The sequence below is a fragment of the Paralichthys olivaceus genome, chromosome 23, assembly GCF_024713975.1.
Source record: "Paralichthys olivaceus isolate ysfri-2021 chromosome 23, ASM2471397v2, whole genome shotgun sequence".
NCBI lineage: Eukaryota > Metazoa > Chordata > Actinopteri > Pleuronectiformes > Paralichthyidae > Paralichthys > Paralichthys olivaceus.
The window spans coordinates 12829054-12854859 of record NC_091115.1 but is presented as its reverse complement, the minus strand read 5'-3'; the positions used below and the strand labels follow the sequence as shown (position 1 = coordinate 12854859).

At 41.3% G+C, this 25806-nt stretch overlaps 2 protein-coding genes across 7 annotated transcripts in view; one reads left to right on the top strand and one right to left on the bottom strand.

Moving 5' to 3' along the window:
* Positions 1-751: 751 nt before the first annotated feature.
* LOC109632806 (protein mono-ADP-ribosyltransferase PARP12) lies at positions 752-16862 on the bottom strand. Of its 3 annotated transcripts, none has more exons than XM_069519404.1 (15): positions 16786-16862; positions 15178-15219; positions 12550-12607; positions 11849-12295; positions 9996-10131; positions 7766-8735; positions 7628-7678; positions 7413-7539; positions 6710-6875; positions 4718-4838; positions 4528-4624; positions 4366-4444; positions 3632-3762; positions 2722-2873; positions 752-2212 (listed from the first exon to the last, which is right to left on the bottom strand). In XM_069519404.1, exons 4-15 carry the CDS (start codon positions 12115-12117, stop codon positions 1719-1721), a joined length of 2793 nt encoding a protein of 930 aa, XP_069375505.1. In that variant the 5' UTR covers positions 12118-12295; positions 12550-12607; positions 15178-15219; positions 16786-16862; the 3' UTR covers positions 752-1718. The 3 variants fall into 3 exon arrangements, with proteins under 3 accessions (XP_069375505.1, XP_069375504.1, XP_019947817.2); XM_069519403.1 differs by having other exon boundaries at positions 11849-12311; positions 16786-16802; XM_020092258.2 differs by lacking the exon at positions 16786-16862 and adding an exon at positions 15845-15984 and having other exon boundaries at positions 11849-12311.
* etv6 (ETS variant transcription factor 6) overlaps positions 16370-25806 on the top strand; it is a 23463-nt gene continuing 14026 nt past the window's right edge. Inside the window, exons 1-3 of one of the 4 annotated variants that reach the window (XM_020092262.2) lie at positions 16373-16511; positions 20341-20455; positions 20549-20678. In XM_020092262.2, the coding sequence (XP_019947821.2) occupies positions 20435-20455; positions 20549-20678 (151 nt within the window). In that variant the 5' untranslated portion in view covers positions 16373-16511; positions 20341-20434. Of the gene's footprint in view, positions 16512-20340; positions 20456-20548; positions 20679-25806 lie in introns of all 4 variants that reach the window. The other 3 variants (XM_020092260.2, XM_020092261.2, XM_020092263.2) reach the window with 3 other exon arrangements.

Below are 25806 nucleotides of genomic sequence, written 5' to 3'. Positions count from 1 at the left end.
ATGCAGGTCTGGATCACCACCTGGTGACCGGCTAGTTTCAATCATAAATCTTGCTTCCTCCATGTTTGTGGATGGGACCAAACTAAAAAGTCAAAGTACACATTAAATACATTTTTCTGAAAGACTGCTCCAGTCATTTTTAAAGTTAATTTTTCTGTTAAGTTTGGTTTTGAATAGTATTTTTGGTGCTATAAAAGTAAAATGAAATGTCAACATTTATCTGCGGCTCCACCCATCTTTAAATGCAGTCTATGGTTTGTCACTACACTCACAGAGTGCATGGGGGAGAACTTTATAACCAAATATGTAATGTTGTCAGTAGTGGGTGGTAAATGTGAGACGAAGCGTGAGAGCTGTCTGTGCAAAGTCAAAAAGCAGCTAAATGTGGAAAAGCGAAATGCTTACAGGTTAAGTGTGTATATGTCTTAGTATTCAATATAAAGCAGAGTCAGACAATGGCAGGCAGAAGAAATAAAGAGGAGTCATGTAGTGACATCCCATTATAAATTGCAAATGCATTCACATACACTGCAGCATGGTGGGAAACACAACAGGGGGTGGATGCCAGTGTGTGCTCTGTGTGTTTGGGGGGTGATTTGCAGGCCTAATGTCTCATGTCACAGGAAGCACTGGCAGCCATATTGATCATCATTCATGCCCTGCCTCATTTCACTAAGAGCCCCGACACGGCCGCTGGTGGCATTTTCAATTCACTTATGAGAGCGAGAGAGAGAAAGAGAGAGAGAGGGAATAATGTGAGCCAGTGTGCCCATTATTTATTTTTAATGCACAACATTAATAGTTTGAACGATACAATATTTTCAGCGACAGAGCAATCATACTGTAATTGACTCTACACATCATCTGAAAGCGGTGATGTCAATAATCAATAACTGCACACCCCCAAATAAACATTGTGTGAAACCAAAACCTTTTTGTGATAGAACCATTACGGGTATATTTGAATTGTCATCAATTGATTGTACCGCCCTCTACTGGCTGCAGTACTGTGCAGCAGCATCTCCTCATTCAAATAATGTCTCAGTAAATCCAACAGAGCAGCTGAGCAGTTTTAATCGGATTGTGGTGTTTAACATTTCCTCACATCTATTGGAACTGCAGTCACGTTTCATCCTTTATTAGTGTTAAGACAACGACGGCTAAACATTACTTTCATGTGAGAGTGGATATTATAGAAAAAATTGAAATACAGCAGAGAAGAGGTTTAATGTGCAGGAAAGGTTTGAATCTGTTATACCAATAAAAACTTAATTCATCATAACATACCTGGATGCCACAGAAAACTGCGATAGAGGAAATGCAAGGAATAACGGTGCCTCGCTGAACAATTAGCACCAATTAACTGTTTACAAACACTTAACATTTGCAAAACGCTGGTTGATCAGATTAAGATTTTTCAGGAATTCCAGGTATTGGATTTAAAACATGTTACATTTCAATGCTGAGCCGGTTACTGTGAATCAACTCATCATTTGTATTTCCTGTTTTCCTACTGTTTCTATCTGTGTGGTTAATAATTTGAGTTTAACTTCAAAAGCACCTCTCCACTCCTCATTACACACTTTAAAGTTTCTTACCATTTTTAATCCATGCACCAAATTATCCAAAGCATTCTGCATGAGCTCTATCGATTCTCTTCTCATGTCAAACAAAAAGGATTTCTACTATTGTGTGAACCATTTACTTCACCTTTGCACCTAAGCAATGACACAGGAACTAGACGGATCCTTTTCAGGTGAAGGTGAAGAAAAACGGGCGCGTTGGAACTGGTAAGTGCTTGAGTTGGAATTGTAACTCAAATTGCTGGGTCGGTTTGAAGCTGTGTTAGACGGAGCTGATGTGCTGCGGACAAATGAGGGATAATATAATGAGCTAGCATTGGTGTTTGCAGAGCTCGGTTTAGGAGCGGTCGGTGGCTTTACTTCATTGAGGCCTGAGGACTTGTACTGCAGCAGGTACTCGGGGTAGATTTGTTGCCTTTCGAACACGACGTAGATGGACGGGTTCTTGGTGTCATCCACGCAGCTGTCATAGAAGTTTACGTCCCCGCCGTCCTTGGAAGGAGGTCGGCGGTAGTCAGAGGAACCTTTGGTGTAGTGTCCCACCAGCACCCGGGAGATGAACATGGATTTGACGTCAGAGTCACAGGTGTAGGAGTGGGAGTAATTGGCGTCGCGGGCAAAGTAGCTACCTGTGTTTGGAAACAGAGAGCGACAACAGATTTAGGTTTTAATGTGAGGAAACATTGTATTGTAGGTGCAAGGACACTAAAGCTGCTCATGTAAGTAATACAGATGGTTACAGAATGTATTAATTATCATCTGTTTGGAGTGTAAAATGTTTATAATTTCCTAGTGCCCAACATGTCTTAAACCAAAGAAATTATATTTACCCTCACATGTGACAAAGAACAAAAATTCTCACAATTGTGAAGCTGAATATAGCAGATGTTTGACATTTTTAAATTTTAAAACAACAGATTAGCAAAAACCCTGCTGTTGTTTAATTTGCTGTCAACAAATGGCTCATCATTTCAGCTCTTAAATTTATTGCTGATTTTAAAAATTACCAATGTCTCAAATTCAATCTTAAATAATACGGTGTCAGATACATGTGAGTGTGCAGTGTGATGTTGCCATTACAGAAATGGTTTAACACAAAATATACTTTTTAATTTAACACAACATTTCTTCATCGCACCTGTGCCAAAAGCAGTTCCATGAGTTCCGCAGATCCTCCAGTCAAAGTTGGTGAGGCAGATGGCATCTACGTGTTTGGAGTCGGTGCCATGGAAGAGCTTTTTTTCTGTCACGTTGCGTCCAGCATTTTTGTTTCTCATCTGAGTCCTCTGCCTTTGTTTAGGAATGAAGAAACATTCAAGCATGGGTTGGTGATCAAACCCGTCTGAATGCACCCACACACTCATGCTCAATGAATCCGATCACATCGACCACATTCACAGGAGGTCTGGGCCACATATTAAAGACCACCTACTCAGCTGATGTCCTCTGACCAGGTACTGTTCAAATGCATCTTTACGTTTCTTAATGTCTATACTTTGATTTGTTTGTAGCCATAATATCAACACTGACCAACAGATAATAATTGATACTTAATTAGTAAAATCTTATTCATTCAGCCCCTCCTGACTCCATTCACACTCTATCACACTCGTGCAAACACACGCAAAAAGCATTTTTAAACTCAGACTGGGTAATAAACATAATTTGGTCTTTGCAAACACAAATGGAGGTAATGTATATTCGCATATAGACATGAGATCTGGCACATTTTAACATCAGATGTGAACACTCGTACTTAGAGCTGTCCACTTGTGATGGGATCACAGATGTTTATACCAGGTGTAAACAGGGCCATAAAGTCAGTAAACTGACAGATGAGTTATGTCACAGGAGCAATAATCTACTTATCTAACTGAAGCTGACGTTAGCCAGAATTAAGCTTGTCTGTCTCCACTTTTCATTTGTCAGTTCTACTTTCAAAGGTTAAATCACAAGACAGGGACCAGAACGGATGCAATGACAAGACAGAAATTAAACTCACAACCGATCAGTAGGAAGTGTTTGAAAGGTAAGTTCACCATACGTACAACTGAAAGCTTTCCCACAGTGCTTTGTTCTGAATCCTCTCGATTGCCACGATGTCAAAGCCTCTCATGGTTTCACAGAACAGATCTTTAATCTCCTTATATTCCACTGAGAAGCGCTGCACGGAGACCCGCTGGAGAAAAAAAAACACAGCACAGAAGATTATCTTTCCCAAGTTCAGTGTGAACACAACTTAGAGAAATCATTATTCTCTTTTATTTTGATAGGGCATTTTTTTGTTTTTGTTTATATTGTTAACTTGTCTGTGACGAACCCAAATAAAAAGATTCAATAAAAGTACAAGTTATCACTTTCATACAAAACTGTGATTTCAGCTTCAGAAAACTATATAAAAAGAAGAATGCCTTAAAAAAACCTATGCATACACACAAGAGCTGCAAGCAAGAGACAGAGGAGTCTCTGTCCAGAGGATGAGGATTGGGGCCCTCCTCACCTGCACCATCCACAGAATTGGTGCAGACATAAGTCAGGAGACATCCAGGTAAGTAGTTTTTTCATCTTTCTAGTGGAATACAAACCCTCATACTCACATAAGCACTGCGTTTGAGAAACTGGATAAAAATGCCAAATATTATATTAATAAGTATTGCAACTGTTTTCAACAAGACCTCTAATCCACACAGCTGGTGATGTGGAATGATCCAGATGGGAGGTCACTATTCACCCAAGCTCTAAGAGCAGTGTTCAGTTGGAACATGTAGTGTATTCACAATACCTTGTATCCTGTTGTAGGAATCAGTGTCTTGTCCCAGTGGTCTGGTACAGCAAATAAGTTTGTGGCACACAAAGGCCTCCTGTAGACACACAGCAAACCAAGGTTAGTTTGTCCATATGGATGAAATAGGCTGACTCACTATATGTGGGATGCGGTGCATACCTCACTCTCTTTGTTTGGATATCGACTGCAGAGACGAACCGGGGCCGTCTCCTCACGAGCCTTTTTGTGTTATAATGCTTGTTTGTTTGTATCATGTCTGAGATAAAAAAAAAAGAAGAACATCCTTGTAATCCCACCTAAATATTTCATAACTGTAAACATGATGCTCATTTGCATTATCTTTCTCTACCCTGGAAACTGAGTGAATACAACTGTGAATCAGCGGTAAAGTCCACCACGTCACTGGCGTTGACCAGAAACTTCTTCTCCAGCTCAGAGCTGTCCATGTCTGCTGCCTTGTGTCCTCCAGTCTGCAAACCAAGATGAATATGTTCTGTGATCGCCACAAAACCAATCTCATTTTTAAGATGAACAATCAGGAGCTACTTGGTTTGGAATGAGCATGGTTTGAATTACACAGTGGCTTTCAGGGGACTCCTATTTTCCAGTGTGTACCAGTCCAGTACTGTGAAAATCATCCTACTGTTATTACTACAGGTAGTTAATACTGTCAATAACGTTTCAAACTGAAATAATAGCAACAACATAAGAATCAAGAAATCCATTTAATTGCCTAATCAGAGCAAACAAAAAACCAGAAGCCTTATTTAGCAAACTTGTTTTTAACGAAATAAAACAGCCGTCTGTAGCTCGCAGCTCCCTCTCTCTCCCTCTGTCTGTCCCTATCTCAGGGTTTTTCCAGGCCGACAAATTAGGCGGGGGTGGTACTGAGCCATCAGACACAAACATTATGTTCTCTTGCATTTGGGTCTTTTCAAAATGTTTCAACAGCAAAAAAATTTATTTTTGCCTCTGATTGAATTTCCAACAATGACCTGATCTCCCACTTGTTGACAAAAACTACTGACATTGACAAACTGACACTATACAATGTGTGTGTGTGTGTGTATACGCAAGTGTGTTTTATATGTCCTATTGACAGAGCGTCACACCTCACAGACAATTTGTGTTGATTTGTTATTAGCTTCTTCTCACTTCTAGTATAAAAGTAGTAAGGTTTAATTTTATAACATACAAACAGACAAAGAATAGATCCAAGGGAGTTAAATGTGGAATTGACTCTATAAATAATATGAATGAAAAAATAACACAATAAAAAGATGAGATAAATGAATTTGATGGGAGCTGTTCCTTGTCCGAGCTGAAGGTCTATGATCGTAGCAAGTGGTTTGCTGTACAGATAGTGAAGCACCTTGAGGCAACGTTTTGATTTTGTGATGTTGAGATATATAAATAACAGTTATTTGACATGACATAATTTCATTATTCTATTTATCCTGGTTCTGCTAATTCTTCTCTATTGAGAAACACAGAACAGTCACATTCACTGTGTTCACAAGCTTGGCCAGTAAACCTGATTCTAACTGAAGAGCCTTGTTTAGATGCAGTGAATTAATGAGTTAGATAAACTCAGATAAACTCGAATCAGAAGGAAACTTTGAAAACTCTGACAGTTTGACAACTGATCGTCTAGTTAGTCAGTAAGTTGAAGCAGCTCCACCATATTAAAACTGTATTATTCTGCTCAGAAGTTCAATGTGGTGCATGACAAATTTTCAATTTATGGAATCTGGATACAATCTGTGCTGCTGCTACTTATCTCCTTCCTCAGAGATGCAGCCACACAGCCTCTCTGCCTCTTTTGATTTGTTTGTGTGGATGTAGACGCATAAAGAAGAGGATTAAAACTTTAATGGTGAGCAGCTCCAGCAAAGAATAACAGCATGGAAAGAAGAAATGTTTACTGTAAACATAAGAACTGCTGGGTTATGTAAAGCTGGTCAGTTCCGTGCAGGTTTACTGGATCTTGGGTGGGAAGGAAGAAGTGCAAAGTTCAGTCCTGGTGTGACTCTGCTACAACAGTGACACGACACCTGTCAGAGTCCACATGGCCCACAGCCAGTGCAGCTCAGATAATTGAGAAGACTCAAATCACATCACAATCTTCACTTCAGAGTAAGACACTAAACTTTAGTGACTGATGGCCACTTATCAAGCAATATATACCATCATGCATTGAGCTGGTGGCACTGACCAGAAGAAAAAAGAGCCATGAGGAGAGAGGACAGCACGTCTCAGCCTTCTCTCTCTTTTGATTCTACTCCTTATTCTTACTGGCACTACCTCACAACCTGACAAGGAGTCTGAGTCAGTTACTCACGGATGAAGCGTACGCGTTCCACTTTCCTAACTCATCCTCCCAGTACCAGACCCACTCGGTGGTGTACATGTAGGTCGGCTCAGCCACAGAGTTAGCGGTGGAGAGTCGTCGCACTTTGTTGGGTCCGCAGGTCATCGTGTCAAAATGTACAGGCTGGGTAGTACCACTAATGACAGAAAACAAATTAGTTTAAATCAGGTGAACTATATAGTTACACACAGCTCATCATCATTATAAAAAGGGTAATTTCATACGTATATTATTATTTTATCTTTCAGGTGTATGAAAGTTGAAATATTACTTGTAGTGATTTAAATTGTAAGGATTTATTTTTACAATCGCACCTAATTCTTTAACCAGAATGCACATGCAACACCAGCGTGCATATATCTAAGACCTCGTATGACATCTGCGTCTATATACCTTTAAGACTGGGTGTTACATTTGCATGTATTTACCCAATGTCATCGTTTAAAAATGTAACTGATGAAATACTTTGCGATTTACTGAAATACAAACGGGAAAGGTAAAATGCATGATGGTAAATTCTCCCTGTGTGAACAGATGTGTGCAAGATGCAGCAGATCAGCTACACAGCCGTCACACTCTGCACACACACCCAGTGTGGACCAGGCATAAGAAAAGCATCATCCCAGAATTACAGAACTGTTGTTCAATCCTACTGGATGTGAGCTGAGAGTACCTGTATGAGTTTTGGGGGTCACAGAAGTCCTTTTCAATCGCCTCATTGTCGGGCAGGGCAGTCCACTGATTCCCCTCTCTGACCTCCCACCTGTACGGCATCTTGTCATGAGCTTTGAAACACTTATCTGAGGACACATCGGTTTAAAAGCCATGAGACGATAACACACACGTATGCTGACGATGATGATATATGATTTCTTATCGATTACTCACCCTCATGTTTACAGTGTCCTTTGATGAAATAAAGACAGATCTCAGTTTTATCTGAAGGAAACAAACGAAATGCAAAGTGAGGTTTAATTTCGATTTTAGACAACAGGTTGAATTTACCCTGCAGCTGATGATGTTTACCTCTGACAGGCCATTGTCTTGGTCTCTTGTTTGGGTCATCATTGTTGGTTTTCTGCAGTGGTTGATAGTTGCCCCTGTTTCCCTGGTTGCCCTTGTAACCACCCATCACTTCTGAGCCTCCCACCGCACCTGCTAAGTCTTCAGTCCATTCTATAGAACTGCAGAGATCTAAGGTATCGAATTCAGAGAGGAGGTCACCAGAGGAAGAGGATCTGTGCCGCTGTTGGAGGTCACCCTGGTTTCCCCTGCTGCCCCTGTTTCCCCTGTTTCTCCCATTGCCCCTGTTTCCAGAGTTGCCCTTGTAACCACCTCTCCCTTTGTCGCTGTTCGCATCAGTGTTGGAGGAAGAGTTTAGTTGTTGCTGCTCACTGTCGCCTTGGCTAAGTCCATCTTCGGTGTACAGATCTAAGTCATCGAGGTCATCGAGATCAACGAGGATGTCACTAGTGGAACCGGATCGTTGAAGCTGTTTAAGGCCATCCTGGTTTCCCCTGTTGCCCTGAATTCCCCTGTTCCCCCGGACTCCCCTATTGCTCCAATTTCCCCTATTGCCCCAATTTCCCCTATTGCCCCGAATTCCCCTGTTGCCAAAGTTGCCCCTGTTTCCCCGGAAACCGCCTCGTCCTCTGTAGCTTGGTGTGAAATTCAGACTGCTAGTGCCAGTAAAGTTGGCAGCAGCATAGCCATCACTGGTAGAAGACCTTGGTTGCTGCCCGTGACGATTGCCCCTGTGGCCAGACAACCTTAAAGCTTCTTTGTTTCTGTAGACGAACTTCAAGGAGAGGATGATTTCGTCAGGCACATCTTTATCCTTCAGGATTTTCAGTGGCTGTGGAGCATTGAAATCATGAGTCCTGTAGCAGCTGCAGTTCCCCATCAAATACCGCTCGCAGATGTGCAGTCTTTCGCAGCCAAATCCACCCTGACACCGGCCAAACTCTCCATCGCCGTTGTTGTAATCGTGACATATCTGTCAGAAGAAGGATGAGGAAAAAGGTGGCTCAGAGAACAACTCCTTTATGTTCTCCAACTAAACATGAGCGCTGATCAAGTCAACAAACTGATAACTACATTTACATGGACGCATACAATCAGGCTACTGACCCTGTTCAGAATAAGATATTGATCATGGTGTTGACATGCGTTGCTGATAGAATATTCCATTCATATTTACATGTTACAGAGCATAATCTGATTATGACTCACATCATTATGTCCACGGTACCTTTACCTTTGCCAGTTTTAAAAGCCCAACCTGAAATAGTTATATGTACGATGCTACCATGTATCATTTAGTGTGTTTTCTTTCTAATTTTGGAAAAGCTACAACTCCTTTGTATTTTTTCATCTTGTTTACACCCAGGTTTAATATGATTAAGATGTACACATCAACATAATGTGACAAAGGTCAGAATACTCCACACGCTTAATTTGATTATTGATTTGATTTGATACCTTATTCCGTAAGACCTTATTCAGGTTAAGGCAATAAGAATGCTGTTTTCAAACTATTGTCCGTAAGCCTCGACATTGAAATTCCACTCAAAACCCATCATTTACACCATGTTTTAGCCAGTGATCATCAGAGGACATTAACGCTAAAAACATGGTGGAAATGACAACGTTTTGAATGGAATTTGAATGTGGGGGCTTATGGACACTTGAAGGACACCACAGGGGGGAAATATGGAGGCATTTTATGTTTTTCTCTGTTTGTTTGAAGAATAAGTCTCCATTTACTTCAATTGTATTGGATTTGACTGCAACACCATTTACCCCTGAAGGGCAAATGCAGCAACTAGCTCAACATGGACTGTGCTGGAGGCAAGAGTCTGTGAACAAGTATGTTTCAACAGACATCTCTGACCCCTCAGTAATGAGGAAGTATAGAGATTCCCACAAGGCTCCTTTGCAGAGACTGTTGGGAAAGACGAGGTACCTCCGCTACTTGTCAAGGAAAAGAAGTGCGTACAAGACTGAAGCAGTGCTCCAGAAGGAAACAAGCCACTGCCAAAAATTGTTCTGTCTGGGTACACATTGTCTTCTTTTCTGGTGTCGTATGTTTCTCAGCAGCGACACCTTTTGTTTAGGAAAAGACTGCACCTAGTTACATCAAGCGTCCATGGCTTAAGGTCTCCAGCAACCACATTCATGAGCACCTATGTTCCCGTACATACACTGAGACTGATGAAACAATGTGGATACACCTTGTGTGTGTTGTCAGACTTACAGAAGGCAAGAGCGTGTGCTCGTTCTGCAGCAGCAGTGTGCACAGCTCTGTCCTGCTCAGACTCTCCACTTTATGGTCCCTCCGCACCCTTTCATTGTGGTCAGTGTTCAGCTCATGGGAGAAGTTGCATCGCCCCCTGTCATAAAACGACAACACACTAAGACCAAGAGTTTCGATTCTAAATATACTGTAGACATTTCTGTACATGCTCCAAGACCACTAGAAATGGGGTTGAAACTTTTATTTCATAGTAATGTTTTTTTATATATATTTCATTTTCAGAAAATTATTTCTAACACAAAAATGTAGAACGTAATGTTGGCTAACTAATGTTAGTTTCAATTTCTGTCTGTTGTGGAGAAAAATGTTCTAAACCTGTTATAAAATGTTAAAATTCATACTAAATATGGAGGATTAGGGAGGATTTGGTGAATCACCTACGAAGAGGTACTGAACATGTTCAGTTGTGTCTTTACTCCTGACCCGTAAAAGACTAATCACCAATAACAAGGTTAATGGTCACAATTGCATCAGAGATGTGAGGTAAAAAGAGTGGAGCCGACCTCAACTCCAATAGTGAGTCAGTCACCACATTTTTCACATCAAATAACTAATTAAAAACAAACTTTCAGGAAAAAATTTAAATTTGAACATACATCAGGGTGATAAATATCTAAATATTTGAAACAATCATCAGAAAAAAGCTATTTGGTGTGGTTTTTTACTTTTTGGTTTGGTCCATGTCCCATCCACTAACATGGGGGAGGCTGGGTTTATGGCCATAAAGGGAGCCATCAAGATGTTTAGGCTTGTCATTCATCTTTAAGCTCGCAATTTGACAGGCACACTGGAACAAACTTTTACTATCTAATGAATAGTTTGAAGTCTTGGGAAACATATTTATTTGCAGCCTGGTGTGCAAAGATTCAAGTTATGTGTAGATTTGTATGAAATGTGCAGCGTGTTAGCAAGCAGGAGCCTGCACTGATCGCAATCATAGACAGTAAGTAAAGATGGATGACACTACTCCATTTCCTCCCATTATTCAGAAATGAAACCAAAATATCCCCGATATGATGACCTAATATACGAGAAAAAATAGACATCTGCGGGATAAGAACTCCCTAAATTGACATAAACTGTGTTTGAGAAAATACTGAATAATTTGACGTGTTCTGGATGTCCCATCAGTTGACCTGGGGAGGCTGGATTTAACACCTATACCACAACCAGCCACCAGGGGATGATCAGGATATTTGGGCTTCCCTTTTGGGGCTGCCCCGCCTTTAATCTTTTAATACAGTTGATACAGTAAGGTTGCAAGTCACAGCTGCTCTGACATTGTTTGCTAACCAACATGACAGCTTCTTTTAATGTATCATTCTTTAACTCTCCACCAGAGGGCGTCAACTCCCCCACATTATCAGGATATTCCATAAATTGTGTTTTTCTTAAACTTCATTTACTTTGAGCCAAAGTAAAAAAAATAATAGATCTGATATGCGATCACATTTCCAGCTGTTGTGTTAAACCGGTCCTACACCGAGAATGCAGACTTTGAAATGAAGTCCGGAAGCGTCAACTGTTTGCGTGTCAAGGCCTTTAACACCAGGTCAACACAAAACGCCATTTACGATGCATCAAACTGGGACAAGGAAACGAGCCTCTGGCGATTCAAACACACACTCAAAGTGATGGGGATAATGATCTGACCAGTACTAACTACTTTAAACCCCCCCAGGTGTCTGTAGACTACATTTAAGTGCCCAACAACAGACCGGATTGAGATTTGATCATCGAACCTCAGAGTGGCCTGTTGTTGTTTAGAGTGTAAACAAACACGTGTTGTTTACCTGAAGGAGCACGAGCCGCTGAAGAGATAGTGTTTACACAGGTGGAGTTTCGAACATGTCCCTGGACAGTCCCTGGCCCTGCACAGCCTCAGACTGGTCCTGGCCACCACCACCTCCTGCTGCTGCCCCCCGACTCCTCCACACAGGAGGAACCTCTCACTCCTGCCGATGATCTGCGACACGTTGGCGGAGCCCACGTTATACAGGTCCTCGGTGTGCACCGCTCCTCTGTTGGCGCAGATGAACTTGAAAATGTCTGACTCCTCCATCTCTGTCTGTCCCTTTGCAGCAGGAGACTTGAAGTCTGCTGCCTTCAAGGGGGGGAGGAGAGTTCACTGTCGTTTCCGAGTAAAAGAAACCGAAACTTAACACTTCTCAGCTGATAATGCTGCAGCGCCGCATCCGTCCGCCAGGGGGTGTCACGGTGTTATAGGACTTCATAGAGACCTGTTTCAACCATAGACTGCATATAAAGAGGTTTCAACACAGATATTAGAAATGTGTCTTATTAATAGACATGTTTCATAATTTATAACTTAATAAAGGCAAATGTGTCATTAGTATTTTTATTTCAAAATTAAAATATACAAAAAATATATATAAACACAAACATATGTGTGGATATTTAGCTTTTTAATTTTTGTCATTTATTTGTATAGTTTTGGATCTTATTATTACATGTTATGTGCCTGATAACTTACTGCATCTTTCTATCCATCCATCAATCAATCCATCCATCTTTCCTCAGTGTCCCTCCACCTGGGAATAAAGAACAATGTTAAAAGCATTTACTTGCATCTTTTCTCCAGTGACCACAAAAAGAAACACCAAGGGACTTGGCTATATTCAATAAAACATTAAATAGATATAATACCAAATATATTGGTGTCATTTTAATGCAGTTAACTTACTGAATAATTTAAAGCCCACAGACTATTTTAACTGGTTTAAATCCTTCTTCAACCATGTGATGTCAGAAAAGCAACATGAAATCTATTTTTATTCATTAATCTAAATGCTCTCTGCATTTACTGTCATTCCTTATTCTCTCTGATTAAAGTGTTTTTTACGCCAGGCGTGTAGGATTACATTTGTCACTTTGTTAAATCTGATTACTGTAATCCCATTAATGTAATCTGTCAATCCCAACAGCAAAAAAAAATCTGCCTACTTCAAAGACAGAATGCATCCTGCCCACACTTCGTCACGTTTTAGTGAAAACACTGAATCTGATTCAATGCATTTTAGTTTTTTTCCCACGCAGATAACAAAGTCAAAGTGTCAAATTGGCTCATACCAGCTACGCTAGGGAGATAAATACAAATGTATAATTTTTATTTTGCAGCTCAAAAACACACAAAAACTAAAATGCATATTAAATATTAAATAGATTTTGGGGGGATCTGCAGCAAATTGCAGGGACATTGGTGGAAGTGTTAAAGTTAATGTAATATTTAAAGTTCAATGTAAAAAAAAAAAACATCCTGCACATCTGCACCATATAAATAACTAAATAAAATCAAATAAAAACATGGAAGTCAAATCATTGATCAGGATGTAGTCATCATCCATCAGCGTCACTCATCTGCATTTACCTTGGAGCACATTTCCCATCAGCCTCATTGCTTCCTGCCCCTGACCCCCTCCTTTGATAATCTATACATGCTGGAAGTGACTTTTCCATATTTCTCTTTTGCCCCTTACTCCCTCCACCCGTCTGCTGTCACCAGTAACTCTGGACGGTTTAGGTTTCATTGCCCTGGAAGAACAGCATTCTTTCTCTTCCTGTTTTGGGCTTTGAAGCAATCCAGCCTGGAGGCTGACGACAGTTAAGTACGTACTCACAGCCGAGCGATATAATATGCACAGCACATTATCAAGAGGTGTTCAGTTTGAGTCCAGGGACCCTTGTCATGTGTCAGGTGCTCCCACACCCCACGAGGGATCACTGGGAAGTCTGATGGTGTCCGTTACCAGGTCTCATCCCAATAAACACCCATGGGAAACTTTAAACCATAACTTCTGACAGTACTCACTGCTGATAAATGCTGATTAATGTTATCTTTATCTATAAAGAAAAACTTCTGCTGGTGAAGTTGAATCAATTGAAGGACTGACAGTGGAGCTATTTGCTTTTTTGTCCAAGTGGTGAACAGGATGTGAATAAAAGATACTATTAATCAATGAAGTCTTTGTAAGTAGCAAACACCTGGATTTCCTATGAGCACAACCAGACAGAGGAGCATCAGCATTCATGATGAATTGAACACTAGGTTTAAAAAAAACATGAGGTTGATAGAAGCTTGAACCTAAGAGTGTATATGTGTGACGATGAGTCTTCACTTCCTCCATCTATCAAGAAATGAAGCATAAATATCCTGTAGACGAACACTACCATCTTCTGGCGCACACATCATTTGGAGCCTGAGTCTGTGCAGTAGCGATCAAGGGAAGGAGCTGCGGTAGCAAGGTCCCGCCTATACTTCCCTCAACCTATTGTGAGGCAGTCTAAGCTGTCAATCATGATGTTTCATTAAAACATCAACCAAGTTTGGCCCATGTCCTATCCAGTAACATGGATGAGGAGGGGTTTAGAACCTATAATGCAGTTAGCCACTGGTTGACGATCAAGTCTCTTCACTTTAGGAGAGCGGTCATGTTGTACAACTTTATATACAGTCTGTGGCTGAATCGTAAAATGCAAACAATGAGCTAAAAGAAGCTAAAACGTTCTGCAAAGCTGAAAGTATCTGCAGAATGGAAAGGTTCACTGTGGTCATTTAATTCACTCTTAATTTGCTTTTAATGTGAAAGTGTTAATCGCTACTTCAGGATTAAAATCTAGTACATGGAATTTAAACTTTAACTTTAAACTTTTACCATTCAGCTGCTGAATGTGCTTTAGTAATTACTACTTTATTGAGTTTAAAAATCTTCATCAATAAGTGAAAAATCTTGCTGATAACATAAAAGAAGCCTTTCAACTTCCATGACAACTTGATGTGTTGATTTGGAGAATCACCTTGAAAACAATTAGACTATTTTAAAGTATTTAATATTCACTTTTGTCTAATATTCATGTAATCCAATAACCACTACTTACAGTAACCTGTGCCTTTTATATTGTCTTTCATTAGTGAAGGGGACTTGACAGTGACATTTTATGTGGTATCTGGCTTTATAAGTATTATTTAAAAAAGAATTCCTCTCATTGAGTCTTAATATCCTAAAGGACGATAACATAAACACAGAGAAAAACCATTCAGACAAGTGTGAGTGAACACATTCTTGGTGCCTCTTTAGGGACCTTTCCCAGAATAAACTCTCACCTTGTCAGGACCAGTAGACCTCAAAGGGACCAAAGCTCAAACCTAATGAGACAAAACATCATTTCTGAGGGCTTGGCTAAAGATAGGGGTGTAAGGTAGAGATTGGTCATTAAGGATAAGGTCATCATATTAATCATTGTATGCATTTGTACCAATAATCTGGGTTTATTGCCAAGTAGGAATTTGCTGTGGTGTGTTTAGTGAAGGGAAACAAAGCAAACAATACACAAATATTTTAAACACTAGACAAGGACTGTGCAATATGTAGTAAACACTATAGAGGAGAGTTGTGTAATGAGCGATAAGATATTTACAATTGAAGTGTGTACGGTATGACCCTTACTGGCCATGGAGAGTTCAAGTGTCACAGTCACAGGTGGGGACACAAACACGTGTTATTACTGCAGTAACAACTTTAGAGTATAAGTTCTCTCCATGAGAAGATCAAAGTCAAGGTAAGGGGCTAGGAAACGCAGTATGTCCATGAGTGTCCTCACTAAGATAGTACTAAGGTTTTTTGTGTGTGTACTCGTTTCTGTTCCCTCTTTAGGACCCGTGCAGTGTCCTAACAAGAGTAGTAGCGCAAACCTATGTGCGCGTGTGTAAGTGCGTGCGTGTGCATGTGCGTGTGTGTGCGTGTGCATGTGTGTGTGTGTGTGTGTGCGACCTGCTGCGATTTCCTGCTTCGGGTTTCCCTTTAAATGGGGGCAAGGCTCGATGCTGGGAATTCACGTCATTTCGCCGTTTTACACACATCCAGATCAATGAGAGAGAGAGAGAGAGAGAGAGAGGGAGAGAGAGAGACTCAGAGAGAAAGAGAAGGGAATAGAGAGGGAGAGAGAGAGAAGGGGATAGAGAGGGAGGGGGAGAGAGAGAGCAGAGAGAGAGAGAGAGAGAGAGAACGAGATAGACTCAGAGAGAGAGAAGAGAGAGCAAGGGGGGGCAGAGAGAGAGAGAGACTCAGAGAAAGAGCAGAGTGAGAGAGAGAGTGTGTGTGCGCGCCTCTCTCTCTCTCTCTTCCAGGAAGGGATTATTAACCAGCGCGCTGCCGCCGACATGTGAAGGAAAACACTCGCAGAGACAAAAGAAGTTTTCACGCTGCGGACAGAAGCCGCGCCATGGACCCGAGCAGCAGATAGAAGAAGAAGAAGAAGAAGAAGAAGAAGAGGGACTACATGACAGAAGAGGAGAAACTACTTGTCCCACAGTGACGAGCCGAGCAGCCCCACTGCTGCTGGAGCAGAAGAAGAAGAAGAACAAGAGAGACGACGGAGAAGTGGAAGCAGAGAAGTTGACGGGAGATAATGTCTGAATCCTCCTCTGCTGCGACCAAGGTAACACCGTCCTCTCCTCTTTGTTGTCCTTTCTCACACACACACAGACACACACACCTTCTTCTTCTTGTTATCAACGCTCTTAGTTTTAACGGCTGTGTGTGATGTTCCTGCAGGGACTATCTCTCTTGTGTGTCTGTGTGTGTGTATATATGTGCGGGTGTGTGTTAGATATCCCCCCCTTCGGTAACACTGCTGTGTGTGTCTGTGTGTGTGTGTGTCTGTGTGTGTGTGTGTGTGTGTGTGCTCAGCGCCATTCACTCCGTGTTCGTACTCATCTGTTGCTCCACGCTCAGTCCGCGGCGGAGGGGGACACGAGTCGTGACCGCTTCACTTCGCTCACGTCCGCGCGCATTGGAGAGAAGTGACCGGAGCCGGCGCGCGAGCGTGTTCGTGAAGCACACGTTATTATCGCTTTATTTTCGTGCTCGTTTCAAACCGCGTGCTCGTGCAGTCGCCACCAAACACCGGGGGACGGGAGCTGTTAACCTCACATGGCTCCTGACACATGCACTAATACTGTGATGCAGCACTGACAACACCAGGGTCACCGATCCTTACATTTACTACATACTTATTATACATGAATGAATCAGATCAGATCAGACAATCCTTTTTTAGTCCCACATGAAATGTGCAGCAAAGAGGACAAAAACCGACATCACTAAATCAATAATCAGTAAGCATGAAATATAAACGCAAGGAAATATAAATGAATAGAAATAATATATAGTGTAAATAGAATATATATATATAGTGTGCACAGGATATATACAGTGAAACAGAGTGAGCTATTGAATTGCACAGTTGATCGATTAATTCCCATTTATTTGGCAGAAATGCTAATATTTGCAAATTCTAGCTGATTTAATGTGATGCTTTCCTGTTCATCTTTTATGAACTAACACTTACTTTCATTGTTACTACTGAATTACAGTACAATTGCACAACAGCCCCCTTGTGAAACCGCATTTAAATTCACAAGATCACGCAAAGAACTACTGAATGTTGAAAACTCAGTGGAAGAATGTGGGACATTGGCCGAGAGTAGACACGTTAAAGTTTGGTGTGTGGATCTGCATCAGGGGGGTGAGCCAGGATTTTTTCCCCCTCTCTCTCTAACATGTTAGAATATGGAGTTTTTGGACATTACATGTTTAGGTGACTGATATGTATCTGATTAAAAAATGTTGATCTAGTGAATTCGAATGTGGTTTCAAAAGAGAAATGTTGGGCCTTGGTAGAATGAATCTGCTCTGCTGCAGTTTTGATGATCGATTAAACGTTACAGTTCAGTTGAGTAAAAATGTTGAATATTTGCTGGTCCAGGCTCTTAAAACCTGAGGATTTGCTGCTAATGTGTTTCTTCTGTTCTTTAAATTTGAATATCTTTGGGTTTTGAATTGTTGCTCGGACAAAACAAGACATTTGAAGTTGTCACCTTATGGTTTCAGAAGAATGGGCATTTTGTTCATAAAAAATAATTTGTGAATGGCTGACACTGGCATTATTGTGAGCCCTAATAAAAACACAGAAATATAATTTGGGATGTCAAGCTCAGTCTGAAATGACTGAAAACACTGCAAGCTCCCTGCTGACTTCACAGTGAAGTCTGGTGTTCTGTTTTGTTTATGAGGGACGTCTGCTAATTACTGAGTCTGATGTCACTGCACGATTGCAGCCACGCAGAGGAAAGGCCAGCGGTTCGCTGTCAGAGAAGTTTTCCATCGTTGTAGACAGGACTCCCCCTCACCTTCACCCTGCAATCCAGATCCATCACAAATCACTTTCCCTTCTCTCTTCGCTCCGTCCTTACTGACCCCTTCCCACTAAACTGACCCAGGCCCAGCTGTGGGGATGGAAGAGAGGAGAGTTCGTCCTTTTCTGGACATTTTTGAGAAAGTGGTCATGAAGCAGGCGGGAGACAGAGAGAGAGAGAAGCCTTCGCCTCAGAGAGGAGGAAATAGAAGACTGAAAGATTATTGCTTGGCTTCCACAGGAAATTCCTGGTACATCGAGTTGGTGTGCAGGTCTCAGAGTGGCTGGCTGGTGACAGCAGACTCAAACTGGCGGGAGAAACGGGTAAAGGACTGAGCTTCGTTTCCTCGTGAAACAGAGATGGCTTCATGGTCTGTCCTCATTTGAAGGAAAGGAAACCAGTCAACAGAGAATGACCACAAAGTGGAAAATCTCATACCTTAGCCCAGACTCAATAAGTGCTGAAACAACAGCAGAGCTGCCACAACGTCCTGGAGAGGAATGCAGCTAATAACTGATATCATTAATGACTTTACCTGATGAGTAGTTGTCCTATTTATCATTTGGTTTAAAAATATTGTTCAAGAAATGCCCATCAAAATGTTCCACAAGTGACATACAGTATAAAATATAGCTAGTTTTGTCTGATCAATATTCCAGACTACAAAGAGATCGAATCAAGAGTCCTAGAAAATATAGAGAATCTTCACATTTAAGAAGATAAAACCACCAGTGGTATTCTTGCTTGATGACTGACCAGTGGTGGATCCAGGATTTTTCTAAATCAGGGGCCACAATTAACACAGAGGACATTGTACTGTATGTCCAACAGCTATGCACAAATTCTGATTCACACATTGAAGTAATTACTTGTTTACTGTTTTCTGTATAGCTTTGAGCAAAGACACATATCATTGGATAGATTTTGAAAATGGTTTCTTGTTCAAGCACATTGTGTCCTTCAAAAAAGATTAGAAAATAACAATTAAACCAAATTGCTATATTTATTATCAGTAGTTCTTTTCTTTTTTGAAAAAAAGAAAAGAACTGACAGGACACAGGCACTTCAGGGGACAACCAGATTTCAGCAAGGGGTCCGCTCAGCCCGCTCCTGGATCTGCCTCTGTGACTGACTTGACAGACTGATCGATTATTAAAAGCTGTGATGTGATTTAACACAAAGGCAGTTTTAGTTCACTTTAAACTCTTCAGTACAAAAACACGGATGTCTGTACACGTGTATGTACTGAATCTAACTGTTAATAAAAGTTATATTTACAAAGTTGCTTAAGAAAATGTTCTGTTTAAAGTTGGTTGCAACCACAACCAACTGTTGCAACCACATCTGACCTGTGCTATGCTTGCTTGCAAAAGAGCCTGCTTTACTCTTCAGACACGCTGTTTATGTTCATGGAATTAAAAATGAATAGTTTTCCATAAATAGAAAAAATCTTAATCACTGTTGAATTCAGCTCAGAAATCCACAAGGGTCATTTTAAATGCATTTTGGTTTATCTGCTGATCATTTTCTAAACTGATCAGTTAATGAGTGAGTGATTAAAGTAGTGAAGATAACATCTGTTTCCTCCCAGCAAACAGTCCAACAGCCAGAGATATTACATTTTTATACGATGGACAAAGTAAATCGGAAAATCTTGAAGTTTTAGATGTTCGTGTTTTTGCTTCAGAAAAACTTCAACAATATATTGATTATCTAAAATAGTTGATGCTACATGAAGGTCTGGGAGCTTTATTGTTTACAGCTTTCAGATTTAGTAAATGATGGTTTCACACATGAATGGAAAGATTTATCAATAAAAGTAATGAGAGTGCCACTTAGATGGAGGCGGAGAGTGTGGCAATCAAATATTTGTGCAGCTGAAATGATTTGATTAGTCAACTACCAAAAAGTCGATCCGATAATAGATCTGACGTGTTTTTGATTTAAACAAACATTCACTGGTTCCAGCCTCTTACATTTGTTGCTCTCATATTATTGTTATATTAAATTTTTTTTAACTGACGCATGGTTGAACAGACTGAGGTTATATTCTTGCATTGTTGCCTCCAGAATGTGCTTCCACAGCTCGACTGGCCGGTGCATCATTGTATAAGAAGCGCACAGTGTACAGCACACTGCGTGGAGATGAGACCAAGGCCAGTCGATGCTGTGGGTGCATGGCGAGGTGAGGCGAGTCGGCGTGGGGCTGTTTGGGTTCAGGGCCGGTGCGTTGTGGAGCTTTGTGAGCCATGCTTTGTGTCTCTGTGTCTATTCATAGCAGGAGAGGAGCTCTTTCAGTCCTTCCGCGAACCCGCTGCCAAACTCCACTTCCTCCCCCGTCCATGCTCCCGCCGCGAGGCCAGCCAGCCGAATGGAGGACGAGCCTGCCAGGCTGCCTGCGCACCTGCGTGAGTCACACACACTCACACACAGACACACACAGAGAAGAGCAGTGACTCCTACAGACATTGATTAGTCGGTCATTTGAACAGCACAGATTGATTTTGTCTGTGTTTTAAGGGGCTTGCGCTGTAAATCTTTCTGTTTCAGCTGAAGTGGTGATCTGGGAAATCTGATTTTTTAAAATTTAGTCTCATCCCAAAAATCACCTGTCAATCAAGCTGATTAGGTGGAAGTGTGACTGTGGCATGTTTGATTGTCAGGTGTCAACATATTAAAGTGTTGAACGTTAAAATTAAACTATAGACAGTGATGTTAAAGTGAGAAGATTCCACATAAATGAATGAAATCATGGTGGAATACCAATGCATCACATCCAATTATGACAACACACACACTATTATCGCTGCATGACTGCCGGCCCAGTCATGCAGCCGTTTCTCTCAGCTGAGAGGTGTTGAAGCAGATCCGAGGTCAGACGTCTGACCCGTACTGGCTGCCACTGGACCAGAACTGACAGACCTACTGCACTGAAATAACCAGCCGCAGTTACTCAGCAGTCAGGCACAGATAATATGGAGCAGAGAACACACAGGTGCTGGGAGGGAAAGTTACCGAAGAAGAGGAGGGCTGAGGTGTGAGGAGTAAGAACTTGACACGCTTCAGTAGTAACAACAAAGTGTTTCTGCCAACTTAAGTTCGTTCCTCAATGATGATCATTATTTTTATCAAAGTAAACCGAACCTGTCAGAGCTTGGTTGGCAGGGTTAAGAATGGTTATGTCAGTAGTTACAGACAACTGTACAGGTCATTGAACCTCACTCACAGAAAAAACTGCTGAAAGAAGAAAAAACACATTCTCACACAAACGGGTGACGGGTGAAAACATAAACTCCTTAGCAAACACAAATATGTAGGGAGCTGTAGGGACCATAGTTAGTACTGAATATTTACCTCGAGCTCACTGTACTGAACTAGTGTCGTCCCCCAGTTGTAAATCTCTTTGGATAAAAGCATCAAAGAACTAAATGTAAATGTAATTTGAATTGGTACAAACTGCATAAAAGAAATCAAATCTGACAAATATGATGCTAGAATCAAACTTATTTTTGATGTGACCTGTGAACAATGTAATTGGAAGTCATGGTTTTTGTTCATAAGCTCTCTGTGTATATTAATTGTGTATAATTTGAATCAAAACAAACCAAATGTACAAACCACCTTGTCTGCACCTCATTTGACTCATTTAACCGAGTTCAATAGCATACTGTAACTGAGTCATTTGAGAAAAATGAGTTGGGTGTTTTGAAAAGGTGTAAACGAAATTAAGCAACGTCACAGCTCTGTGGAGCTTCAGTATGGTTGTGTCGGCTCACTGTCACTTAACCAATCATAGAGCAGGCGGGGCTGGAGCTGTGCCAAGAGATAGAGTCGATGTTCAAAGAGTAAACCTGAGCTGCTTTGTCAATGCGTCCGTCAATATTTAACCAGTTTTTTTCTTGCAAGTGTGAAGTTCAGGGTTTTTGTGGGGTGTTGGACTGGGCTGAGGCTGGATGAGACACAGGAAACTCTCTCAGCCCACTTCCCTTTTTGCATTGTTGCAGAAAAAGGAAGAACGTTCAACAGGTCCGCGTTGAGCTTCCTGTCGATTAAACCGATGGGTCAGTTCACATCCGCAGACACGTGGAAGTCCCACTTTGTTTTACTCACATTTCAAACACAGCTCCTTGCACGGCCATGACTCACCCATCTGCAGGTCAGAAAAATGTCCTTTTCTCTTCCCCCTCTCTTCAGTGTTTAGTTTATATCTTCTCCACTCTCCTCTCTCAGTCACACAGACAGCGGCACGTCTTTGTCAGACGCTCACACAGCCCAAAACACCTCTGTCCTTTCTCCTGCTGCCTATCTAAACACACATGTGCTGGAAAACAAACCGTCCATTAACCCCCACACTCAGAGGGAGTTTTGTCCTGAGGGTGTGGGGGGGGAGGGAGAGGAAGAAAGAAAGAGGCGAAGGAGGAGGGAGGAGAGATGGGAGGAGGAGGGGGGCAGAAAGAAAAAGAATGAGGGAGGAAATTGCAGTGTGGGCAGAAATCCGCCTTCTCCATTTCCTGGGGAGGAAGTGGATTAGATCGGGGAGAGTTGCAGCCTGCTCCTCACACTAAAGAATGCTACCATACTCGACTTTAACCCTTTCAGTCAGACACACTACACACCTTCATCTGCGGAAAGCATATTTGGAAGAAGTTGTCTTCTTTTCTACGTACTCCTAAAAATATTTGTATGAAGTTGCTTCCTTGTTTTTCCTTTTCTTTTATCTCTTGTGTTTTACGAGGTTTTCCACATCAGTCTTTGAACAGCTTTTCTTGAAATAAACTCATGAAGAGCATTGCATCATACTGCAACTCCAAGTAAAACATATTTTGCATTTACATAAATTTAGTTTAAGTGAACATGTGAAGTGATGTTAAGGTTATAACTCACTAACAAGGGCAGGACATAAAACATGGAGGCATCAGTCTCTGCTCAACTGCTCCAAATCCCACCCATAAACACCTCGAAAGGTCAATGAGCAATGTGCCAGATCTTGTTTGTTTTAGTGACTTCCTGGAGTCATTCTTGTTGCCTGGAAACGTCACGGTGACAACACTCAAGGAAGTTATTGCACTCGTCCAACAGCCCCATTAAAACACAACCTGCCCTTTTAGTTTTTGAACAAGTAAACAAACAAGATTAGAAACAATTAGGGAGCGTTTCAGGTGGATTTCATACCTGCGGTTAGAGCCAGACTTGCTGTCGTCCCATTTGCAGTCTTTATGCTAAGCTATGCAAACCATCTTCTGGTTGTAGTGTCATAATCATAGCACTGTGATGTCAATCCTTTCATCTCTTAGGGTCTTTGCACACCAAGTCCATATTTTTCCAACCAATAAATATCATCAGGTGCATAAGCCTTGCACACTGAGTCTGATGTGTTCTTTTTTCTATTCACCCTGAAAATTCTCAGTAAGAGATAAAATGGAGTCGAGCAGTGAGGATGATTTTGTCGTCCTCTCACTTCTTGAAAAAGGGATTGGTCATAAAGGTTGAAACAACTCCAATGTGGAGTCGAGATTTATTTGTCCAGATGAACTATGTGCATTCTCAAGAAATAGACAGGGCCACAAATCTTTTCATTTCGTTGTGGCTTTAAAAAAATCGGCATTGAACAAGTCACTGAATGAATCATCCAGCAGTATTTGAGAGAGTGGACAAATGTGCAGCTTCTAGCAGCGAGCAGAGGAGGAGTGTTGTCAACCACCCATGATATTTTCTTCTGTGTCAAAAGCGAGACAAGTACTAAAAGGCCAGTTTCAGCAGCACACAGTGAAGCAGCACAGACGCTCACCAATACTGGATATTTTTTTTTCTAAATTCAGTCACAATCCAGGCATCACGGCTCGACATGGTGCCCACACTCAAAATATGATGCAACTGAGAGCTAGTCAGTGAGACAGGAGTGAAGTATTTAAAGGTCTAAAACACAAGGTGCTCCACAGTTTCACAATAAACATGAATGAATTACAAAAGAACAGGGGCTGCTGCGAGAGAAGAAATATCTTAGTGGATGAAAAAAAAAATCTATGTCCATGGAAACAAGACTGGCTGCTTTCTCTCAGTGTGTGTGTGAGTGCGCACGATCACAGCTGGGTTTGCACTATGCATGCTTGTACGAGTGGGTGGATGAGTGTTAGTGAATCTTGTGTCTTTGTGCAAGGCTTGCCAGAGGTAGTGTAGGTGTAGTGTATGTGTACGAGTGTATGACTAAATGTGTGCGTGTGTGTTATCGTACATGACTTTAAACCCCCCGCCATCTTCCCTTAGTCCCTCTTTCTCTCTGTCGTATATTACCCATTTTACTGTGAGGGAATATGTGTTTTAAAGTGTGTGTATGTGTGTGTGTATGTGTGTGTGTGAGTGTGTGTGTGAGTGTGTGTGTTTGGTCTTTTTGAGGGGAAATTTCCTGCCCCTGGAAGCAGCTCTTGTCCTCAGGAATTTCCTGAGTGGGCAGACAGCGCTTCCTGAATAAATGTTGTTGTTGTTGTGTTTGTGTGCGTGTGTGTGCGCCTGTGTGTGTTTTAACTTGCTCTCTTTTCTCCTCTGAAAGGGAAACTGTTCTCACATGCCAGCGAGAGGGCTGAGCGCAACCCCCTTCTCTTCCTGTTCGCGACACACTCCACACATTGAACACACTTACTTGTGTTCATTGTGTGATGATGTGTTGATTCCAGACTTTTGTGAGAAAAGTCACAATAGCACAATTAATTTTGATAAATATCCAGCCAATGATATCTTCTCCATTTTGCCTGGGGGTTCTTTCCTGCTACTCAGGAAGTTTTTTGTTTTAAAATCTGTGGTGTGTTTTGATAATAATATAGAGGAAGAAGAAGTGATGGGGAAGTGTGTATTTCCTAAGGATCAGTACAGCGTCCAATCCAGCCATATTGTTTATTGGCTGAAATCAAGCGGATCACATCTAATTCCTTTCTTTACTTTTCACCTCTGCCTGATAATGTTTCAGCACTTATTAACGGCTGATTCTCTAGAGGAGAATGACGCTGTATAGACAAATAAAAATGTAGCTCCTTTTACCACTCGTCAAAAACAACCACTAAAATATGGATTTTATCTGCAATCGGAATAGATACAATTAATACTATCCTCCATCTTCTTTACTTTGGCAGTCGATGCGATGCTGCACCTTTTCTGTTAAGCTGTCATGATGTGCATTTTTTTACATCTTGAGAACAACGTGCAACAGTGATTTTTCTTTGTAACGTGCAAGATGCAACACTGATAAGCCACATTGGTTTCTTACGTGTTGGTTTGCAATGGTAGGAAAGTACCATGGCGATGATAGGAAGACAACTATAGATGTTAAAGGGACACTCCAGAGAGTTAGTATTGCACTTAGATCATGTCGAAAACTGAAAACTGCAGCACCGAGAGATGTAATGTTATGACTTTCATTTCCCTGTATGGGCCGAAATCCAAACCCATAGGATCCTACACGTCCCATAAATCAACACTGATTCAAAATGTACAAATACATGGATTTCATCAAAACTCTGGATCGTAAAACAACCAACATAGGCA